We start from the raw sequence: 20423 nt of genomic DNA, 5'->3' as shown, positions 1-20423 counted from the left end.
CATAGGACCAAGCCTCCCACAGATACTTTCTATAAATTCCGGATAAAATATTTTAAAAACAGCCATCCATAGGCAATGGAGAATGAACAAAAGAGGCAGATACTGGAGAGTGGTCGGCACTTGGAACAAGGGAATAGCAAAGAGTGAGTTTCCTGATTTTATAGCTGGCCCTAGTGTGCACCATGCAGAGGACTAGAACGTCAGTAGAAAAGCTGTAGACTTACTGGGTTGAAATAACAGAGGACTGAGTTTGGGATAACATGAGCGGCAGGAGGTCAGGAGAAAATCTGAGAAAGAAGACGGACAGAAAATGGGAGCTCCAACTACTGAATATAAACTACCCAAACTACTGAATATAAACTATCCAAAGCTTTGGCTGGTCCCTATACCATGCATGTGTAGGGCAGACTTCATGTAGCCCAGCTAAAATAATTAAATTGAGATTTCAGTTATCATCAAGCACAGTGAAGACAGAGATAGCAACAAAACACATTACTTTAGGCAAAGATACTCTTTTCTTGAAAACCCAAACTACATTCCATTACCTTACATAACAGTCATATTCCTCGTCCATTCTTGTTTCTAGCATGGTTCTAACTCCTACTTTTATTCATTACATTAATCAAAGTAATTCTCTTCCGTAGAGAAAACTGGAAGTCAGGTAATTGGAGTCTATTAAAAATAACTATTTTGGCAGATGTGCAAAATTATCAAGCACATATATTACAACTTTCTATAGTCATATACATTCTTTTTACACTTGCTTGGTCTACAAAACTCCCTTGTTTGTTAATGTAATCCAAACAAATAACCATTCCATAAAATATAAGAATAAAAGTTGCATGTATTTATTTTTTATTATATAACCTATGATTGGTGACTACATTTCAGTATTCCACTTTACCTAGAAATTATCCGAAGATTTTCATGAACTCACTGAATTTAATATTAGTCTAAGGTCTTAAACTGAACTAGGAATATTAGAAATTAAATTTAAACTGACAGGCTACAGAAAATAATTACTGTCAATTTGTGGAATTTTTCATAATTTGTGTTTAGTTTATTTGAAAACATAATTTTATATTTTTTGGTATTTTAACATTATATGGACATATTAGTTTACCTTATCTGTAAACAGATATAGGAAGTTTAGGATTTTCTTTTTTTTTAATTTATTTTTAGTTGTGTGAATACATATTAGGTGTATATATCTATTTGATACATGAGATATATTGATACAAGCATGTAATATCACATAATGAAGAATAGGGTGGCCATCCCCTCAAACATTTACTCTTTTTTGTTTACAAACAATTCAGTTATGCACTTTTAGCTATTTTAAAATGTGCAACTAAATTATCATTTACTATAGTCACTCTGCTCTACTATCAAATAGTAGGTCTTATTCATTCTTTCTTTTTTTTTGTAATCATTAATCAGACACACCTTCCCTTTAGACTTCACTACCTTTCCCAGCCTTTGTTCACCATCCATGTACTCTCTATGTCCATGAGTTCAATTGTTTTGATTTTTAGATCTCTCAAATAAGTGAGAATGTGAAATGTTTGCCTTTCTGTGCAAGCATTACAGTTTTGTTTCTGACATATTGAACTTAATATAATAATCTCCAATTTTATCCATATTGCTGCAAATGACAGGATCTCATTTTTTAATGGCTGAATAGTACTCCATTGTATATGTGTACCACATTGTCTTTATCTGTTCATCTGTTGCTGGACACTGAGGTTGCTTCCAAACCTTGGCTATTGTGAACAGTGCTACAACAAACATGGGAGTGTAGATACCGGTTTGAAACACTTATTTCCTTTCTTTTGGGTATATGCCCAGAAGTGAGATTGGAAAATATGGTAGCTCTAGTTTTAGTCTTTTGAGAAAACTTTCAAATGTTTTCTATAGTGGTCATACTAATTTATATTCCCACCTGCAGTGTGCAATAGTTCCCGTTTCTCCACATCCTCACCAGCACTTGTTACTGCCTGTCTTTTGGATATGAGCTGTTTTAACTGGGATGAGATGATATCTATCTCATTTTAGTTTTGGTTTGCATTTCTCTGATGATCAATGATGTTGCGCGCATTTTCATATGTTTGTTTGACATTTGTGTATCTTCTTTTTAGAAATGCCTATTCAAGTATTTCACCCATTTTTTGATCAGTTTGTTAGGTTTTATTTCCTATATAGTTGTTAAAGCTCCTTTTATATTCTGGTTATTAATCCCTTCCCAGATGAGTAATTTGCAAATATTTTCTCCCATTCTGTGGGTTGTCTCTTCACTTTGTTGATCATACCCTTTGCTGTGCAGAAATTTTGTGTTTTTTTTAACTTGATGTGATCCCAATTGTGCATTTTTGACTTGGTTGCCTGTGCTTGTGGGGTATTACTACTCAAGAAATTTTTGCTCAAGCCAATGTTCTGGGGAGTGTCTCTGATGTTTTCTTATGGGAGCTTCATGGTTTGAGGTCTTAAACATACATCTTTAATCCATGTTGATTTGATATTTGTATAGACGTGTAGGTCTAGTTTCATTCTTCTGCATATGAATATTCAGTTGTCCCAATATCATTTATTGAAGAGACTGTCTTTTCCCAGTGTATGTTCCTGGCATCTTTTTCAAAAATGAGTTCACTGTAGGTGTGTGCATTTGTTTCCAAGTTGTCTGTTCTGTTCCATTGGTCTATGTGTCTGTTTTAATGCCAGTACCATGCTGTTTTGTTTACTATAGCCTCTGTAGTAGCTCTGATGTAGGCTTTTACAGCTATAAGTTTCCGTCTTAGTATTGCTTTTGCTGTGTTTCATAGATTTGGTATGTTTTGTTTCCACTATCATTTGTTTCTAGCAAATTTTCAATTTCCTTTTAAATTTCTTTGTTGACCTACTTGTCATTCAGGAGCATATTGTTTCATTTCCACGTGTTTGTATAGTTTCCAATATTCTTCTTGCTATTAATGTCCAGTTTTATTCCATCGTGGTCAGAGTAGATGTTTGGTAATATTTCAGTTTTTTGGATTGTTTAAGACTTGTTTTGTGATCTAACATATGGTCTGTCCTTGGGAATAATCCATGTGTTGAAGAAAATAATGTTTATTCTGCAACTTTTGGATGAAATATTATGTAAGTATCTAATAATCAATTTGTTCCATAGTGCAGATTAAGACTGATGTTTTTTTGTTGATTTTCTGTCTGGAGGACAGTGTCTGAAAGTGGAATGTTGAAGTCTCCATCTATTATTGAATTGGGGCTGTTCTCTTTGATTTGCTCTAATAATATTTGCTTTATATATCTGGGTGCTCCAGTGTTGAGAACATATATATTTACAATTATTTACATATCCTTCTGGTGAATTGACACTTTTATCCTTATATGGTGACCTTCTTAATCTCCAGATAGTTTTTGTCTTGAAATCTATTTTGTCTAATATTAGTATAGGTACTCTACTTTTTTTCGGTTTCCATTGCCATGGAATATCTTTATCCATCCCTTTATTTTCTGTTTGTGCATGTCTTAATGGGTGAAGTGTGTTTTTTACAGGCAACAGATTGGAGTTTTATGATGTTGTTGTTTTCTGTATTTCCATTTAGCCAGACTATGTCTTTTGATTAGAGAGTTTAGTCGATTTACATTCAATGTTATTAATGGTAATAAGGTCTTACTTCTGTCATTTTATTATTTATTTTCTTGCTATGTTGTAGTCTGCTATTCTTTCCTTCCTTCCTATTTCTCTTTAGTGAAGGTTATTTTCTCTGGTTATATGATATAGTTTTTTGCTTTTTATTTTTTGTGTATCCATTCTATGCTTTTAGGTTTGAGATTACCATGAGGCTTGCAAATGCTATCTTCTAACCCATCATTTCAGACTAATAACAACTTAGTGTGGTTTACATAAGCAAACAAACAATCACAAAAACAAAACAAATGAGGACTCTGCACCTTAACTCCATCTTCTCTGGTTTTAACTTTTTGTTTTCACTATTTATATCTTATTGTACTCTCCATGTCTTCAAAGATTGTTGTAGCTATTTTTAAAAATTATACTTTAAGTTCTGGGATACATGTGCAGAACACGCAGGTTTGTTACATAGGTATACATGTGCCATGGTGGTTTGCTGCACCCATCAACCCATCATCTACATTAGGTATTTCTCCTAATGCTATCCCTAGCTCCCCACACTCCAAAAGGCCCAGGCGTGTGATGTTCCCCTCCCTGTGTCCGTGTGTTCCCATTGTTCAATTCCCACTTATGAGTGATAACATGCGGGGTTTGGTTTTCTGTTCCTGTGCTTGTTTACTGAGAATGATGGTTTCCAGCTTCATCCATGTCCCAGCAAAGGACATGAACTCGTCTTTTTTTAGTATTCCATGCTATACATGTGCCACATTTTCTTTATCCAGTCTATCATTGATGGGCATTTGGGTTGACCCAGGTCTTTTATATTGTGAACAGTGCTGCAATAAACATACATGTTCATGTGTCTTTATAGTAGAATGATTTATAATCCTTTGGATTTGTACCTAGTAATGGGATTGGTGGGTCAAATGGTATTTCTGGTTCTAGATCCTTGAAGAATCACCACACTTAGTATTTTGAGATGCGTTCCATCAATACCTACTTTTGAGTACGAAGGTTTTTGAGGGTTTTTAGCATGAAAGGGTGTTGAATTTTTTGATGGCATTTCCTGCATCTATTGAAATAATCATGTGGTTTTTGTCATTGGTTCTGTTTATGTGATGGACTATGTTTATTGATTTGCATACGTTGAACAAGCCTTGTATCCCAGGAATGTCTTCCCCAATGGTTGAACTAATTTGCACTCCCACCAAGAGTTTAAAAGCATTCCTATTTCTCCACCTCTTCTCCAGCATGTGTTGTTTCCTGACTTTTTAATAATCACCACTGTAACTGTCATGAGATGGTATCTCATTGAGGTTTTGATTTGCATTTCTCTAATGAGTAGTGATGATGAGCTTTTCTTTCATATGTTTGTTGGCTACATAAATGTCTTCTTTTGAGAAGTGTCTGTTCATATCCTTTGCCCAGTTTTTGATGGGGTTGCTTGTTTTTTATCTTGTCAATTTGTTTAAGTTATTTGTAGATTCTGCCCTTTGTCAGAGGGATAGATTGCAAAAATTTTCTGCCATTCTCATTCTGTAGGTTGCCTGTTCACTCTGATGATAGTTTCTTTTGGTGTGCAGAAGCTCTTTAGTTTAATTATACTCCATTTGTCAATTTTTGCTTTTGTTGCAATTGTTTTTGGTGTTTCAGTCATGAAGTCTTTGCCCATCCCTATGTCCTGAATGGTATTGCCTAGGTTTTATTCTAGGATTTTTATGGTTCTGGGTCTTATATTTAAGTGTTTAATCCACCTTGAGTTGATTTTTGTATACTGTTTAAGGAAGGGGTCAGTTTCAGTTTTTTTGTATATTGCTAGCCAGTTTGCCCAACACCACTTATTAAACAGGGAATCCTTTTCCCATTTCTTGTTTTTGTCAAGTTTGTCAAAGATCAGATGGTTGTAGATGTGTGGCGTTATTTCTGAGGCCTCTGTTCTGTTCCATTGGTCTATATATCTGTTTTGGTACCAGTACCATGCTATTTTGTTTACTGTAGCTTTGTGGTATAGTTTGAAGCCACGTAGTGTGATGCCTCCAGCTATGTTCTTTTTGCTGAGGATTGTCTTGGCTATATGTGCTGTTTCTTGGTTCCACATGAAATTTTAAGTAATTTTTTCCAATTCTGTGATTAAAGTCAACGGCAGCTTAATGGGGATAGCATTGAATCTACAAATAACTTTGGGCAATATGGCCATTTTCATGATATTGATTCTTCCTGTTCATGAGCATGGATCGTTTTTCCATTTCTTTATGACCTCTGTTATTTCCTTGAGCAGTGGTTTGTTGTTCTCCTTGAAGATGTCCTTCATATCCCTTGTATGTTGGATTCCTAGGTGTTTTATTCTCTTTGTAGTAATTGTAAATGGGAGTACCCTCATGATTTGGCTCTCTGTTTGTCTTTTACTGGTTTATAGAAATACTTTTAATTTTTGCAAATTGATTTTTTATCCTGAGACTTTGCTGAAATTGCTTATCACCTTATGGATGTTTTGGGATGAGATGACAGGATTTTCTAAATATACAATCATATCATCTGCAAACGGAGACACTTTGACTTTCTCTTTTTATTTGAATACCATTTATTTCTTTCTCTTGTCTGATTGCCCTGGCTAGAATTTCCAATACTATGTTGAACAGGAGTGGTGAGAGAGGGCATCCTTATCTTGTGCCGGTTGTCAAAAGGAAGGCTTCAAGTTTTTGCCCATTCAGTATATTGGCTGTAGGTTTGTAATAAATTGCTGTTAGTATTTTGAGATGCATTCCATCAATACCTACTTTTGAGTACGAAGGTTTTTGAGGGTTTTTAGCATGAAAGGGTGCTGAATTTTTTGATGGCATTTCCTGCATCTATTGAAATAATCATGTGGTTTTTGTCATTGGTTCTGTTTATGTGATGGACTATGTTTATTGATTTGCATATGTTGAACAAGCCTTGTATCCCAGGGATGAAGCCAACTTGATCGTGGTGGATAATTTTTTTGATGTGCTACTGAATTTCGTTTGCCAGTATTTTATTGAGGATTTTTACATTCAGGTTCATCACGGATATTGGCCTGAAATGTTCTTTTTTTGTTATTGTGTCTATGCCAGGTGTTGGTATCACGATGATGCTGCCCTCATAAAATGAGTTAAGGAGGAGTCCCTCTTTTTCCATTGTTTTAAATAGTTTCAGAAGAAACAGTACCAGCTGCTCTTCATACCTCTGGTAGAATTTTATTGTTTCTGTTTCTGTGAAGGTTGACTTTGGACTGCTGTACTGGCAGTGAGAATTTCAAGCCAGTGGATCTTAGCTTGGTGGATACCAAGGGTATGGGATGCATTGAGCAAGACCACTTGGTTCCCTGGCTTCAGCCCCCTTTCTGGGGGAGTGAATTGTTCTGTCTTGTTGCCATTCCAGGCACCACTGGGGTATGAAAAAAAAGCTTATGCAGCTAGCTTGGTGTCTGACCAAATGGTCACCAGGTTTGTGCTTGAAACCCAAGGCCCTGGTGGCATAGGCACTGGAGGAAATCTACTGGTTTGCGGGCTATGAAGACCATAGGAAAAGCATAGTATCTGGACCAGAATGCACTGTCCCTCATTGCATGGTCCCTACTGCTTCCCTTGGCTAGAGGAGGGAGTTCCCTGCCCCTTGCACTTCCCAGCTGAGGCGATATCCCACCCTCCTTTGGCTCGTACTCTGTGGGCTGCACCCATTGTCTAACCAGTCCCAAACAGATGAGCCATGTAACTCAGTTGGAAATGCAGAAATCACTCACCTTCTGCGTTGATCTCGCTGGGAGTTACACACTGGAGCTGTTTCTATTCGGCCATCTTGCCAGCCACTCTGCTATTTTTTTTATTGGTTCATCATTTGGTTTTTCTACTTAAATGAGGTTTATGCACCACATTTACTGTGTTATGCTAGTCTGTGTTTTTCTGTCTCCTTACTATTACCAGTGAGTTTTGTAACTTCAAGTGATCACTTATTGCTCATTAATGTCTTTTTCTTTCTGACTAAAGCAATCCTTTTAACATCTCGTATAGGACAGATCTGATACTGATGAAATCCCTCAGCTTTTGTTGTTATGGAAAAATCTTAATTTCTCTTTCACGTTTGAGGGATATGTTCTCCAGTTGCACTATTCTAGGTTAAAAATCTTTTTTCCTTCAGCACTTTCAAAATGTCATGCCACTCTCTCTTGGTCTTTTTCCTCTGAAAAGTCTGCTGCTGGATATACTGGAGCTCCATTGTACATTATTTGTTTATTTTCTTTTGCTGCTTTCCGAATCCTTTCTTTATCCTTGAGCTTAGGGAAATTGATTATTAAATTCCTTGAGGTAGGCTTCTTCAACTTTTCCCAGCATTGTCAGTTGAGAAAAAGAATGAACTCCTATCGAATTGCAGTAGGTCCTTTTTTTGAAGTCAATTGATAATGAATATTGGTGTTAATTTCTGGACTCTCGTTGTGTTTCATTGTTCTTTTTGTCTACCATAATGCGAGTACCATAGAATCCTGATTAGTGCAGCTTTGAGGTAAGCTTTGAAATCATAAAGTGTATTCCTCCAAATTTATTATTTTTTAACAATTTCTTTTGGTTTTCTTGTCAGTTGGCATTTCCAGATACATTTTAAGAGTAGTTTTCCACTTTCTGTGATAAAACATCTGCTGGGATTTGATAGGGATTGCACTGAATATATAACTGCAATCTACAAAGACTCTCCTTGTACTGGATTTCAGTTCAGTTCTTGCTTTTAGAGCTCTGTGATGAATTGAGAAAATAATTTCGGCCTTTTATTTCTCTTATCCTAGTGGTAGCAGAAGGATATCATGCTTTTCTGAAGCTTATGTGTTCTGTTCGAAAACGGAAGTTCTCAGCCAGGTGTGGTTGTTCATGCCTGTATCCAAGCACTTTGGGAGGCCAAGATGAGGGGATTACTTGAGAACAGGAGTTGAAGACCAGACTGGGCACACAGGGAGAGTCTGTCTCTACACAAAAATAAAAACAAATTATCCTGGTGTTGTGGTGCATGCCTGTAGTCCCAGTTACTCTAGAAGGTGAGGTGGGAGGACCACTTGAGCCCAAAAGTTTGAGGCTGCAGTGAGCTGTGATCAAGCCACTGCACTCCAGCCTGGGTGACAGATCGAGACTCTGTCTCCCTTCCTGCCCTCCAAAAAAAAGGACGTTCTCCCTGGTAACTTTCATGTATCAAGTAACTCAAGATCATATGAAAAATTAATAATCTTTGGTTCCTGCCTGTACCAGACAGGTAAAATTGAAAGCAGTTATACAAATAGTATACTTACTCCTCATAAAGAACACCCAAAGAGAATATTATTGTCATCTGAGTTTTCCAGATGATTATACTGAGGCAGAGAGTAGTTGTAAAATGAAGTTTCAGAGCACAGCTATATGAAGCAGAAAATCTGGTTTCCCGTCTTGGCAGTCTGACTCCAAAATCCTCTCTTAGAAACAGTTACACTATAAAAATGGAAAAGAAATAAAATCCAAGATTGGAGACTGATTCGAACATCTATTCCTCTTAAACCATTAAGAAATGAAAAATCAATTAAACAGAGAAAAATGAAACCAAATATTCATATACAAAGAACTCTAGACTCTTTAATGAAAAACGTGTTTTTCAAGTGACCCAAAATAGTCACACAATTGCTGAGTATTTTAATTGAACAATAAATACTTAAATATTAGCTAGACTCTAGAGAAAAACTTAGTCAAAGGCCTCAGCATGAGAGATAAGTTTGATAAATATTGAAAATGGGCTGAAAAGCCCAAATGGGAAAATAGGGCTATTTTTACCTGAATGATCTCCCTGAAATTAATTTTTCATTTTGGAAATTAGAAGACATCAATTCCTTCCATCCATGAGGGCATTTGTGTGTGTGTATGTGTGTGTGTTTCGATTAATGAACTTGTTAACAATAAGTTATACAAAAGTATTAGTAGCCACCAGGATTTAAGGACCATTGGCCTTTCTGAGGTTCCCAAGAAAACCTTAAATGTTTTTGGTAGGAAAAATTGGGATTCATTCTACATATTACTGGCATTGAAAAAATAAACCTACTTTGGTGATGATCCTAGTTATGCCCAAGCTCCCTTTACCAGGTTATACAACCAATGTGTCATCTGAATATTGGGTGTAAAATTGATCCTACAACTGAAATTGCTGAATACCAATTATGGAGAGGTTAAACAAGGAAAAAAAAATGCAGAACAATTAAAAAACTCTTCATTGGCATGCTAGTAGGTGAGAAATCAGCTTTCACTTCAGCAACAATGTGGAAAATTTTTTCTTACAGCAAGAACATTGTGTTTGAATAAGAGTTAATTTGAGCTGTTTTGGAAATTATCATGTTTTCCATAAAGACAGCATTGATTTCATCCATTGGCATATTGAGATGCTTTCCTGTTTGACATCGGTCACAGAATTTAAAAGGAACAAGAACATTACTGCACATTCAGGAATCAGGTATAGGAGTTAAAGTCAGGACCTTAAAGAGAATTTTGACCAGTGATATCAGACTTGCCTTTAAAAAAATTCAGACATGGTAAGTTTACTACCAATCATTTTTTCATAAGAACAATAATATATTTATATTTTCCCATGGACACTTATGTTAAACTTGTAGACTATTTTTATATTTCAACATTTTTTTCTTTGAGTCCTTTTAAGAGTTGTTAAACAATCTTGAAATTTTCCTTACAGTATGCTGTTAACTGATTATATTTTTTCAAAGTCAGTTGACATAATGATTGATTAAAGGAAGTATCTCCAGTATACTTACACTTGCTTATAACAAAAGAGTATTTGAGATTTGAAGAAAAAAAGGTAAGATAAACTTATAATAAAATACAAATAAATATGTATAACGTACAAGGCATTATTGTGTGTATGTGAAATAACAGTCATAGAATGAAAAAATATTAATGTAATTTTTTTGAAGAGAAAATACATTCTGAATAAGAATAGAAAAGGACTTGGAAAATATTGTTTAATAATATTTTATATAAATAAAAAAAGTATATATTAGGCTGACATTACTTATTTTGGAAAGGATATGTCACAATGGGAATTTTCATACACTACTCCGAGAATTATGAATCTGTGCCATCATTTCGGCTGAGTATGGCATTATCTCATTAAGATGAAAGATCACATCCTAAGACCCAGTATTTTCACTCTTATCAGAATACATATACATACACATGCATATCACTGAGTTTCAATAGCTAAAGTTGAGAAGTCCTCCAAACGTCTATCAGTTCTCCAAATGAATAAAGAAATTGTGGCAGATTTATACAATGGAATACTATACAGTGATCAAAATTAACAAACAAGACTGATATGTTTACAACAGAATAATACAATAAAGAAAATGAACAAATTGGGGCTACATAGATAATAATACTCGCAGATGTGGGAGGAATTATCAAGATGGAAAACACATTTAGTATAATCTCATTTACATAAAGTTTGAAAAACATTATTTTTAATACATTGTAATTTATTACATTGGTGATAAAACTCTACAGTGAAACATATAAGTGATCATCATAACAATTGGGATAGTCAGAAGGGAGGAAAATATCAACAAGAAGACATATATGGGTATATGGGTATTGCTCACAAATTCTATTTTCTGACCAAGGTGTGGTGCCATTGATGTTAACATTATAATTTTTTCTCTTTCCGGTTATTAGGTGTTATTACTCTCTATATGTATGTTATGCTCCACAATAAAAAATGTTAAAAAAGCAGAAACATAAAGTACATTTCTAAGTATAAAATTAGGGTGACACAGCATATTCTCATAGATACCATTGTAATTAGAGTTTTTGCTGAATAAAGGAGAATAGAGTGTTAGGGTACTAAGAAATCCAAGTTAAAATTTAAAACTTTTCTATTTTTATTTTGAGACAGGGTCTCGCTCTGTTGCCCAGGCTGGAGTGCACAACTGCAATCTTGGCTCAATGCAACCTCCACCACCTGGGCTCAAGTGATTCTCCCATCTCAGCCTCCTGAGTAGCTAGGACAATAGGCGTGCACCACCACGCCCTGCTAATTTTTTCTATTTTTTTGTAGAGACATGGTTTTGCCATGTTGCCCAGGCTGGGCTTGAACTCTTGTGCTCAGGCAATCCACCTGTCTCAGCCTCCCAAAATGCTGGGACTACAGGTGTGAGCCACCAGACCTAGCCCAAAACTTTTCTTATATTAATTTTTAAAAAGGAGAGGTAAGCAAGAACTGTGAATCTGCCTTCTCAGTGCGAATAAGAATTTGAAACATCAAAATTTGAATATTTATTATTGACACACACTTTTGTAAATTCCAATTTGATTCTTTATTATACACATTTGAAAGTGCTAGAAATTCATGAATTTCCGGTAAATTATAGTACAATGGATATTAAATAAATTAAATATATCCAAAAGTGTGTCTCTAAATGAAATATTTATATTCATATAATTAGCATTTTAATTTCACAATACTATTCATGTGTACCCTGATGTGTTGGGTAAATATTTTGTTACTATAAATTTTTTGGCCCTACATTAGAGAAAAAAATCATAGAAAGGCAAATTTTAAGTTATAAAACATATTTAGCATGATCTTGGAGTATGTTTGTGCATATATAATGCTACTTTGACTGCTATAGTAAAATAATCCAGATTTAGTCACCATAGCTAAGAATGTGAAAACGCATTTGCAAGAATTTGGCTTGCTAATGTTGCTATTAAAAGAATAAATAAAGTTGATATTCTGTATTCTTGCATAGGATATTTTTCCATGTTCTTATTCAAAAACGCCAAGAAAAAAAAATCCCAAAATAGAGTCCTAATTGTTGGAGAGGTCACTTATGTTATCAACTTTATAAATTGTAGTAAAAAAATAAAAGCAAATAAATCATTGAAAATGCATTGGTTTTACATTATTCTTGATGAAATACCATATGAGGGTATTTGTCTAGGCCTGATACTGAGAATCACAGAAGAATCATGAGGCCATGAGGAAGAATAATAGTGTTCTCTCATCACCTTGAACTCCAGTACTTAGAAACAAGCCTGAAATCACATTTATCAAATAGCATTCTCCCTTTCACTGCCATCATCATTGTAATCATCTATATCTTCATCTATCTCATGAAGTGATTTGTTTTTGAAATACTTAAATACATAACTTGGAAAATAAGTAATTTTAAAAAGATCATTACTGTGGGAAAGTTACAACAGTAAACCGTAAAGTTCAAGTCAAGTTCAATACACTTAGATTTAGAAATTAAGTGTAGTTATTTTACAATACATTGCTTAAGCAAGTAATTATTTATGGATGACCTTCAACCAATCCTCCTTTCACTATGACCACTATAGAAACAATGTAGTTTTTCATATAAATAAAATTCCCTCATAAGAAAGATAAAGCAAATAACACATTTTGTGAGCAAGCTTTTATTTCTAAAGAGCTCATTTAGGACCAAATTGTCAAACAGAGGTAAGACCTCAGATCTTCTGTCACACTTGAGTGAGTGACAATGGAGTTCAAAGGTTATAGTTGTATAACCAAAATGATATTCATGGATAGGGATTAAATGGTGGAATTCCACAGAAGCAACAGATTCAGTTTTTTGTCCATGGGACTTAAAGTGTGCTCATATCAGATGTCCTTCATTTTTTGATAAACTTGTAAGTACTGCTTTACTATTTGATCTTTTAAAGATTGTTATAAACTAAGAAGTCTTGATTTCTGCTCATAAAAACAGTAAAATTTAAATCATGGAATAGAATGGTGGAGCTGTGGTTGAGAGACTATATTTGATTAATTTTAATGACATTTGAGATCCAGTACTGCTCATTGAATTTCCCTGTGAGGGGAGTTCATGGTGATGAACCAGCAACAGATAAGCTACTATCCAAAAAAAGCTATTCACATTAAATCAATTTCCAGTTTCTTCCAAATTGCAGGAGGATGCCTAGACATTGCTTTTATTCTCTTCTTTGACCAAAGTATTACAAAAGGAAAAATCATTACCACTTTCATGTCAGATATACTAAAAGTTTAAAGAAACTCTTTTTTAAGAACTTGGTTTTAGGAATACTTGGTTTAGTTTCTCCATTAGAAAAATAATTTATATAAGGAGAGCAAAAGTTCATTTCTCCTTCTAAAACAATCAGACAAAAAAAGTTATCAATTTTGAGAATCCAATAGAGTTAACAACTAGTTAAACAGAAGAACGAATTAGTGAATTGGAAGAAAACTACCCAGAATGAAGCATAAAGAGACCAAGAGATAGAAAATATAAGGCTGGAGGGTCAGAGACATTGAAGCTACAGCTAGAACAGCTAACATGCTTCTGCAGTTCTGGAAGAAAGTTGGGCAGAAGCAATGTGGAGATTTTTCCAAAAGTGATCAAATGTATCAGTTCATATATTTTTAGAAACCATCAGACTTCAGACAAGATAATTAAAACCAAATTAACATAAAATGACAGGACATCAAAGACCAATAGAAAATCTGAAAAGTAACTAGAGGAAAAGATAGAGATTATGTTAAAGAGAATAACTGTCTAAATGACAACCTAATTCTTAACGGACAAAAATGAAGCTCGAGTTCAAAGGAATCATGTCTTCAGTGTATTTCAAAAGTGGAATAGATCTTGATAAACAGAAACTTAAAATATACCTTTTCAGAGAAAGGAAAAATTGTTATTGTTATTATTTTTGTTTGTAGAGTTGGAGTCTCACTCTGTCGTCCAGGCTGGAGTTCAGTGGTAGGATCATGCCGTACTGCAGTCTGGAACTCCCGAGCTCAAACCATCCTCCCACCTCAGCCTTGCGAGTAGCTTCGCTATGCCTGGCTAACTTTTTCATTTATTGTAGAGGCTGTTTCGCTGTGTTGCACGGGCTGGTCTCAAACTCCTGGGTGCTCCTACCCCAGCCTTACAAAATGTTGGGATTATAGGTGTGAGCCACCCTGCCTGGTCAATAAAGGGTCTTATTGAAAATACTAAGTTGAATATGCAAGAAGGAATACAAATTAATGAAAGTGACAAATATGTGCATAATTCTAAATGAATGTTTACTGTAAAAAATAATAATGTCTTTTTGGGGTAATTATATAATTGATAAGACATATGCAAATGGCAAAAATAGAAAGGAGGTAAAGGTGACAGGAGTAAGATTAGTTAAATTATTTTTTGAACTTTCTGTGTCTATGAGGAAATTTTGAACAATGACAATGTAATGCTACTCATAGGTATATATACAAAAGAATTGTATCAAATGACATATGAAAGAATGTTCTAGTAGAATTATTCATAACTATTCAAAAAAGAAGCTGGCCAAATATATATTAAGATTGGATGAATCATTACAGTAAATCCATACAATGGAACAACATAGAGAAGTGAAAAAAAATCACATGTACTTGCAACTATGTGACTAAATTTCAGAAACATAATGTTGAGTTCAAGAAGCCACAAACAAAAAGAACATGTAGGATTGCACCTACACACAGTTCAAAGCAGGCCAGACCAAGCTATGCAGTTTAGGGTTGCATACCTAGGTGGTAAAGTATGAAGAAAATCAAGGAAATGATCATCATAAATTATGGATATTGCTTATCTCCAAAGATGCAAAGAAATGTTTAGGGGCTTGGAAACTGGCATGGAGGTGGACAAATGCTGTTTTCAGTGTTCCTTGTCTTGCCCTGTGTCACAGTTACTTGAGTGCTTATGATACATTGTGGTATTTCCCATTTTTGTATTGGTTCATTTCTAATTGTGCATTATAACTTTAATATACAAATTTGTAATTAGAAGAAATGTCCATAGAAATTATTATTACTGGTCTCATTATATACTGAGGGGAAATATCAACTCTTGGTATACATTCTTATACAACTCTAAGATAGTTGAAATGGGAACTTTCTCATTTAGTTGCACCATAAGCAAATTTTAGATGTTATCCTCCAACCCCAGATCTTTCCAAAGGCTTTCCTCTAGCCTTAATTATCCACTTCACAGGAACAAATCTTTGCCTGTGAAGTGGATAATCTATTTTTTTCTTTTGGCTCTAGAATTCCTGACAAAACAAGCTTGTACATATTTCCCACACTTGGTTTAGTGGAGTTCTTTTATCAGTTATATTTTTCTGCAGGAGAAAATCCTCCAAAACTACATTAGATATTTATATCTCACATGTTGTTGGATTTTGTTTTTGTTTTGTTTGTTTGTTTGTTTTGTGAGACAGAGTCTTGCTCTGTCACCCAGACTGGAGTGCAGTGGCACAATCTCAGTTCACTGCAACTTCCGCCTCCCAGGTTCATGCCATTCTCCTGCCTCAGCCTCCTGAGTAGCTGGGACTACAGGCACACGCCACCATGCCTGGCTAATTTTTGTATTCTTAGTAGATATGGGGTTTCACCCTGTTGGCCAGGATGGTCTCCATCTCTTGACTTCATGATTCGTCTGCCTCGGCCTCACCCACACTGGGCCTGGATTTCATTTTTCTAAGCTGGGTTTGGTTGGTGACTGTGGTGATTTCAGATGGGCCAAATTCTGCATCTTTGAGGACGTTAGAGTTTTGCCTATTTAGTCTGGATCAGGTGGCAGCAATCTGACGTCATTAATTTCTCATTCTCCTTCTGGAAACAATGTATTAGCCAGGCGATATTCTCATGGCAAATGGAAAGAGGAAGAATCCCCAGTATGGAAGCCATCTCAAATCTCTATGCAAAGAGTATTAATTTTCTGTTCATCAAAGCAAGTTAAATGATTGAACTCCAAGTTCAGGGGAAAGGTAGTCAGTCTTCCTATGATGGGAGGATACTGCAAGATTATATATCAAATGGCCTGGTATTCAGGAATTTTTATAAAATTGCTAAATGTTTAACATAATAATAAATATTTAAACATTAGACTTGAGAGAAACTTTACCAAATCCTAAGAATTGGAGATATGTATGAAAAATAAATATTATTAATAAGCTGAAAACCCTGAGTGGGAAAATAAGACCAATTTCATCTGGAAACCTCTTGGAAATGCATTTTTTAATTTGGAAATTAAAAGAAAATAAATTGTTCCGTTCATAAGTGGTGTGCCCATGTTTGTATTTGTGTGCATATTTATGATCTTGTGAGTAACAAAGTTATACAAAAGTATTAGCTGCTAGCAGATCTTGTGGAGTATTGGACTGCCTGTGGTTCTCAAGAAAATCTTAGATGCTTTTGATAAAAGCAGTTTGGATTCTGTATATTTAAATATGTCATTGAAAAATGTCCATATAGGTGATGATCTTAGACATGACCAAGCTCCCTTTAAGAATTTAGACATTTACTATATGATCTATATATTGGGTTACAAAACTTCCCTAACAACTGAAGTTGCTAATGACAAATGATGGAGAGGTTACACAAGGAAAACTTGCAAACACTGAAAGAGAATATGTCCTTGTTTGCATACTAGCAAATGAGAATTCAGGTTTCATGTCAACTTCAGTATGAATAATTCCAGCCTAAAACAAGAACAGACAGTGAATGAATGAATTAATTTGAGTTTGAAAATAAGAATGTTTTCCATAAAGAAATCATTGAACTCATCAATTAACATGCCATGGTGATTTCTGGCTTGGAAATTGTGACACTTGTCACAACAATTAAAAGTAAAAAGAATGTCCCAGCACATTAAAAAATCAGATGCATATGGTATTTAAGGTCAGGATAGTCAAGCAATCACACAGTTATATTATATTGAGAGGTGAAGCCAGCTAGACTTCCTGGACGGAGTGGGGACTTGGAGTACTTTTCTGAAGCTAGCAAGAGGATTGTAAAATGCTCCAATCAGTGCTCTGTAGAATGCACCAATCAGTGCTCTGTAAAATGCACCAATAAGAAGGATCCTAAAAATAGCCAAACGCAGGGAGGATTGAAGAAAGAGCACTCTGATAGGACAAAAAAGGAAAATGGGAGGGGACAAATAAGGGAATAACAGCTGCCTGGGTCACCTCCTACTCTGTGGAAGCTTTGTCTTTTCACTCTTCACAATAAACCTTGCTTCTGCTCACTCTTTGGGTCCGTGCCATCTTTAAGAGCTGTAACACTCACTGTGAAGCTGTGTGTCTCCATCATTGAAGTCAGCGAGACCACGAACCCACCTGCAGGATCCAAGTCTGGACACACTACCAGCATTTTTAAAATTTCTTTTTCTCTGTTCAGGCATGATAACTTTTCTACCCATCATTTTTTCCATTCTAGTAGTGGTTACATTTGTTATTGGAAATTTTGCTAATGGCTTCATAGCATTGGTAAATTCCATTGAGTGGGTCAAGAAACAAAAGATCTCCTTTGCTGACCAAATTCTCACTGCTCTGGCGGTCTCCAGAGTTGGTTTGCTTTGGATATTATTATTAAATTGGTATTCAACTGAGTTGAATCCAGCTTTTTATAGGGTAGAAGTAAGAACTACTACTTATAATCTATGGACAGTAACCAGCCATTTCAGCAACTGGCTTGTTACTAGCCTCAGCATATTTTACCTACTCAAGATTGCCAATTTCTCCAACCTTATATTTCTTCACTTAAAGAGGAGAGTTAAGAGTGTCGTTCTGGTGATACTGTTGGGGCCTTTGCTATTTTTGGTTTGTCATCTTTTTGTGGTAAACATGAATGAGATTGTACGGACAAAAGAATATGAAGGAAACATGACTTGGAAGAGCAAATTGAGGAGTGCAGTGTACCTTTCAAATACGACTGTAACCATGCTAGCAAACTTAGTACCCTTCACTCTGACCCTAATATCTTTTCTGCTGTTAATCTGTTCTCTGTGTAAACATCTCAAGAAGATGCAGCTTCATGGCAAAGGCTCTCAAGATCCCGGCACCAAGGTCCACATAAAAGCTTTGCAAACTGTGATCTCCTTGTCGTTATGTGCCATTTACTTTCTGTCCATAATGATATCAAGTTGGAGTTTGGGAAGGGTGGAAAACAAAGCTGTCTTCATGTTCTGCAAAGCTATTAGATTCAGCTATCCTTCAGCCCACGCATTCGTCCTGATTTGGGGAAACAAGAAGCTAAAGCAGACTCTTCTTTCAGTTTTGTGGAACGTGAGGTACTGGGTGAAAGGACAGAAGCTTCAATCTCCATAGATTGACAAAGGGGGCATGGTGTGTCTTCTAGCAGAAAACAAAGTGGTGGTGTGTGAAACATTTTCTATTTCTTACTGATTTTTCTGTAATATATGTGTATGGATAATTTCCAAATGTGTACCTAGAAAAGACATTGACCTAAAATTAGTCTTAAAAAGTATATATATATATATATATATACACGCACATATATTTATATGTGCGTGTACATATATATGTGTGTGTGTTTATGTGTGTATGAAAGCTTAGAACATTCACAATAACTTGACCTTTTTGTGTTTTTTCATACAGACTACAAAATTATACAAAATATGACAAAAATTCCTCAGAATTATGAAGTCACGTGTATTTCATTCATGTACTTTATATGTCATTTGTAGAATTTATGATATCTATTTATCATTATTAAGAACTAATGGCTTATCCCAGGAAAAATATTGCTCTTTTCTAATGTGATTAGAACAACACAAATATGCCATATTGTGCTTAGAATTCACTGTTTGAACCTCTAACTTATTGGATGGTAAGGTCATTCAATTCTAAATCAATAATGAGGATGTATCTTCGGAGTTTTATTCCATTATGAATTCCTATTTTATATTTAGTAAAAGGCAAACAGAATTATTGTTAGGAAACAATGCACACAAGAGAATTCGTGTGATAAGCATATGCACAGTAAATTTCGTGTATGTCTGCCATAAGCAGTACTGAGGAATATTAGATTTCATACAAGTATGTGAATAGCTTAGAAAAAAATCTCTTCTGTAATAAAGGGATGAAAAACCATGATCATGATCTTGATTGCTATTATCAGTTTCCATATGCAGTTAGAAACATCATTTCATCTAGCTTTTGAATTCAAGAAAAGCTGTTTTTGAAGTTGAGATCTGATGTAAACTATTTTAGTATTTTTTCTAAAGCACCTCTAAGCCCCTCATTGCTAATTATATCCTTATCTTCCATTTATAATATTCCTTCTAAACTTCAGGTAAGAGAACTCAAATCTTTTCTTTTCTAAAAACAAATCAATGTAAAATTAGTATAGAAATTATCGACGATAATTCAGTGAAACTTTTTGTAAATATTAAAATGGTATCTATGAAATCTATGTATTAATTATAGGATGTGCCTTAATGTTGTAATTTTGTTGTCAATAATGAAATGAATGTGTGTTGGCATATTCATTCATAGGAAGCTCTAATATAAGAAAGAAATGTACAGTCTTGTTCGCAGCTAAATTCTACCTGACTGTATTAATTCTTGGTGTTATGAAATTTTAGCTATGGGATTTAAACCTTAAGATAAATCATCCCCACACCTGATTTATGTATTTTTTAATCATATATCTTCCTCAGTACAATGTTAAGAACCTTAAAAAAAGAGATCATGTTTGTCTTACTTTCCGTTGACTCCCAGGAACTAGAACCCAGCACCAAGAATAGATGGTCAAAAATGATACTTTAATGAACAAATAAATTGGTGTATAAAATGGATAAGTTGATGTGGTAAACCAATGAAAAGGAAATGCATCACAAAATCTGCAGTTGTGTGAATTCCCCTGTTCTGGTCTCAGGTTAAGGTTACAGTCTTATCCAAGCGGAATCCTTCCTCAGAGGAAAAGTTTGGCTATTCCACAATTTTAGGGGAAATATCAC

The 20423-nt window shown here is 35.0% G+C and overlaps 1 protein-coding gene across 1 annotated transcript; it reads left to right on the top strand.

Annotated features, from left to right (window-relative positions):
- Nucleotides 1-17841: 17841 nt before the first annotated feature.
- LOC104674186 (taste receptor type 2 member 43) lies at nt 17842-18768 on the top strand. Its single transcript, XM_010378446.2, has one exon. The coding sequence runs from the start codon at nt 17842-17844 to the stop codon at nt 18766-18768; it is 927 nt and encodes a 308-aa protein (XP_010376748.2).
- The last annotated feature ends 1655 nt before the right edge of the window (nt 18769-20423 follow it).

The sequence above is a fragment of the Rhinopithecus roxellana genome, chromosome 10, assembly GCF_007565055.1.
Source record: "Rhinopithecus roxellana isolate Shanxi Qingling chromosome 10, ASM756505v1, whole genome shotgun sequence".
NCBI lineage: Eukaryota > Metazoa > Chordata > Mammalia > Primates > Cercopithecidae > Rhinopithecus > Rhinopithecus roxellana.
This window is presented reverse-complemented; position numbering and strand designations above follow the sequence as displayed.

Excerpts from the sequence above, each read along its gene's own strand:
- LOC104674186 (XM_010378446.2), top strand. The coding sequence starts at position 17,842 with ATGATAACTTTTCTACCCATCATTTTTTCCATTCTAGTAGTGGTTACA.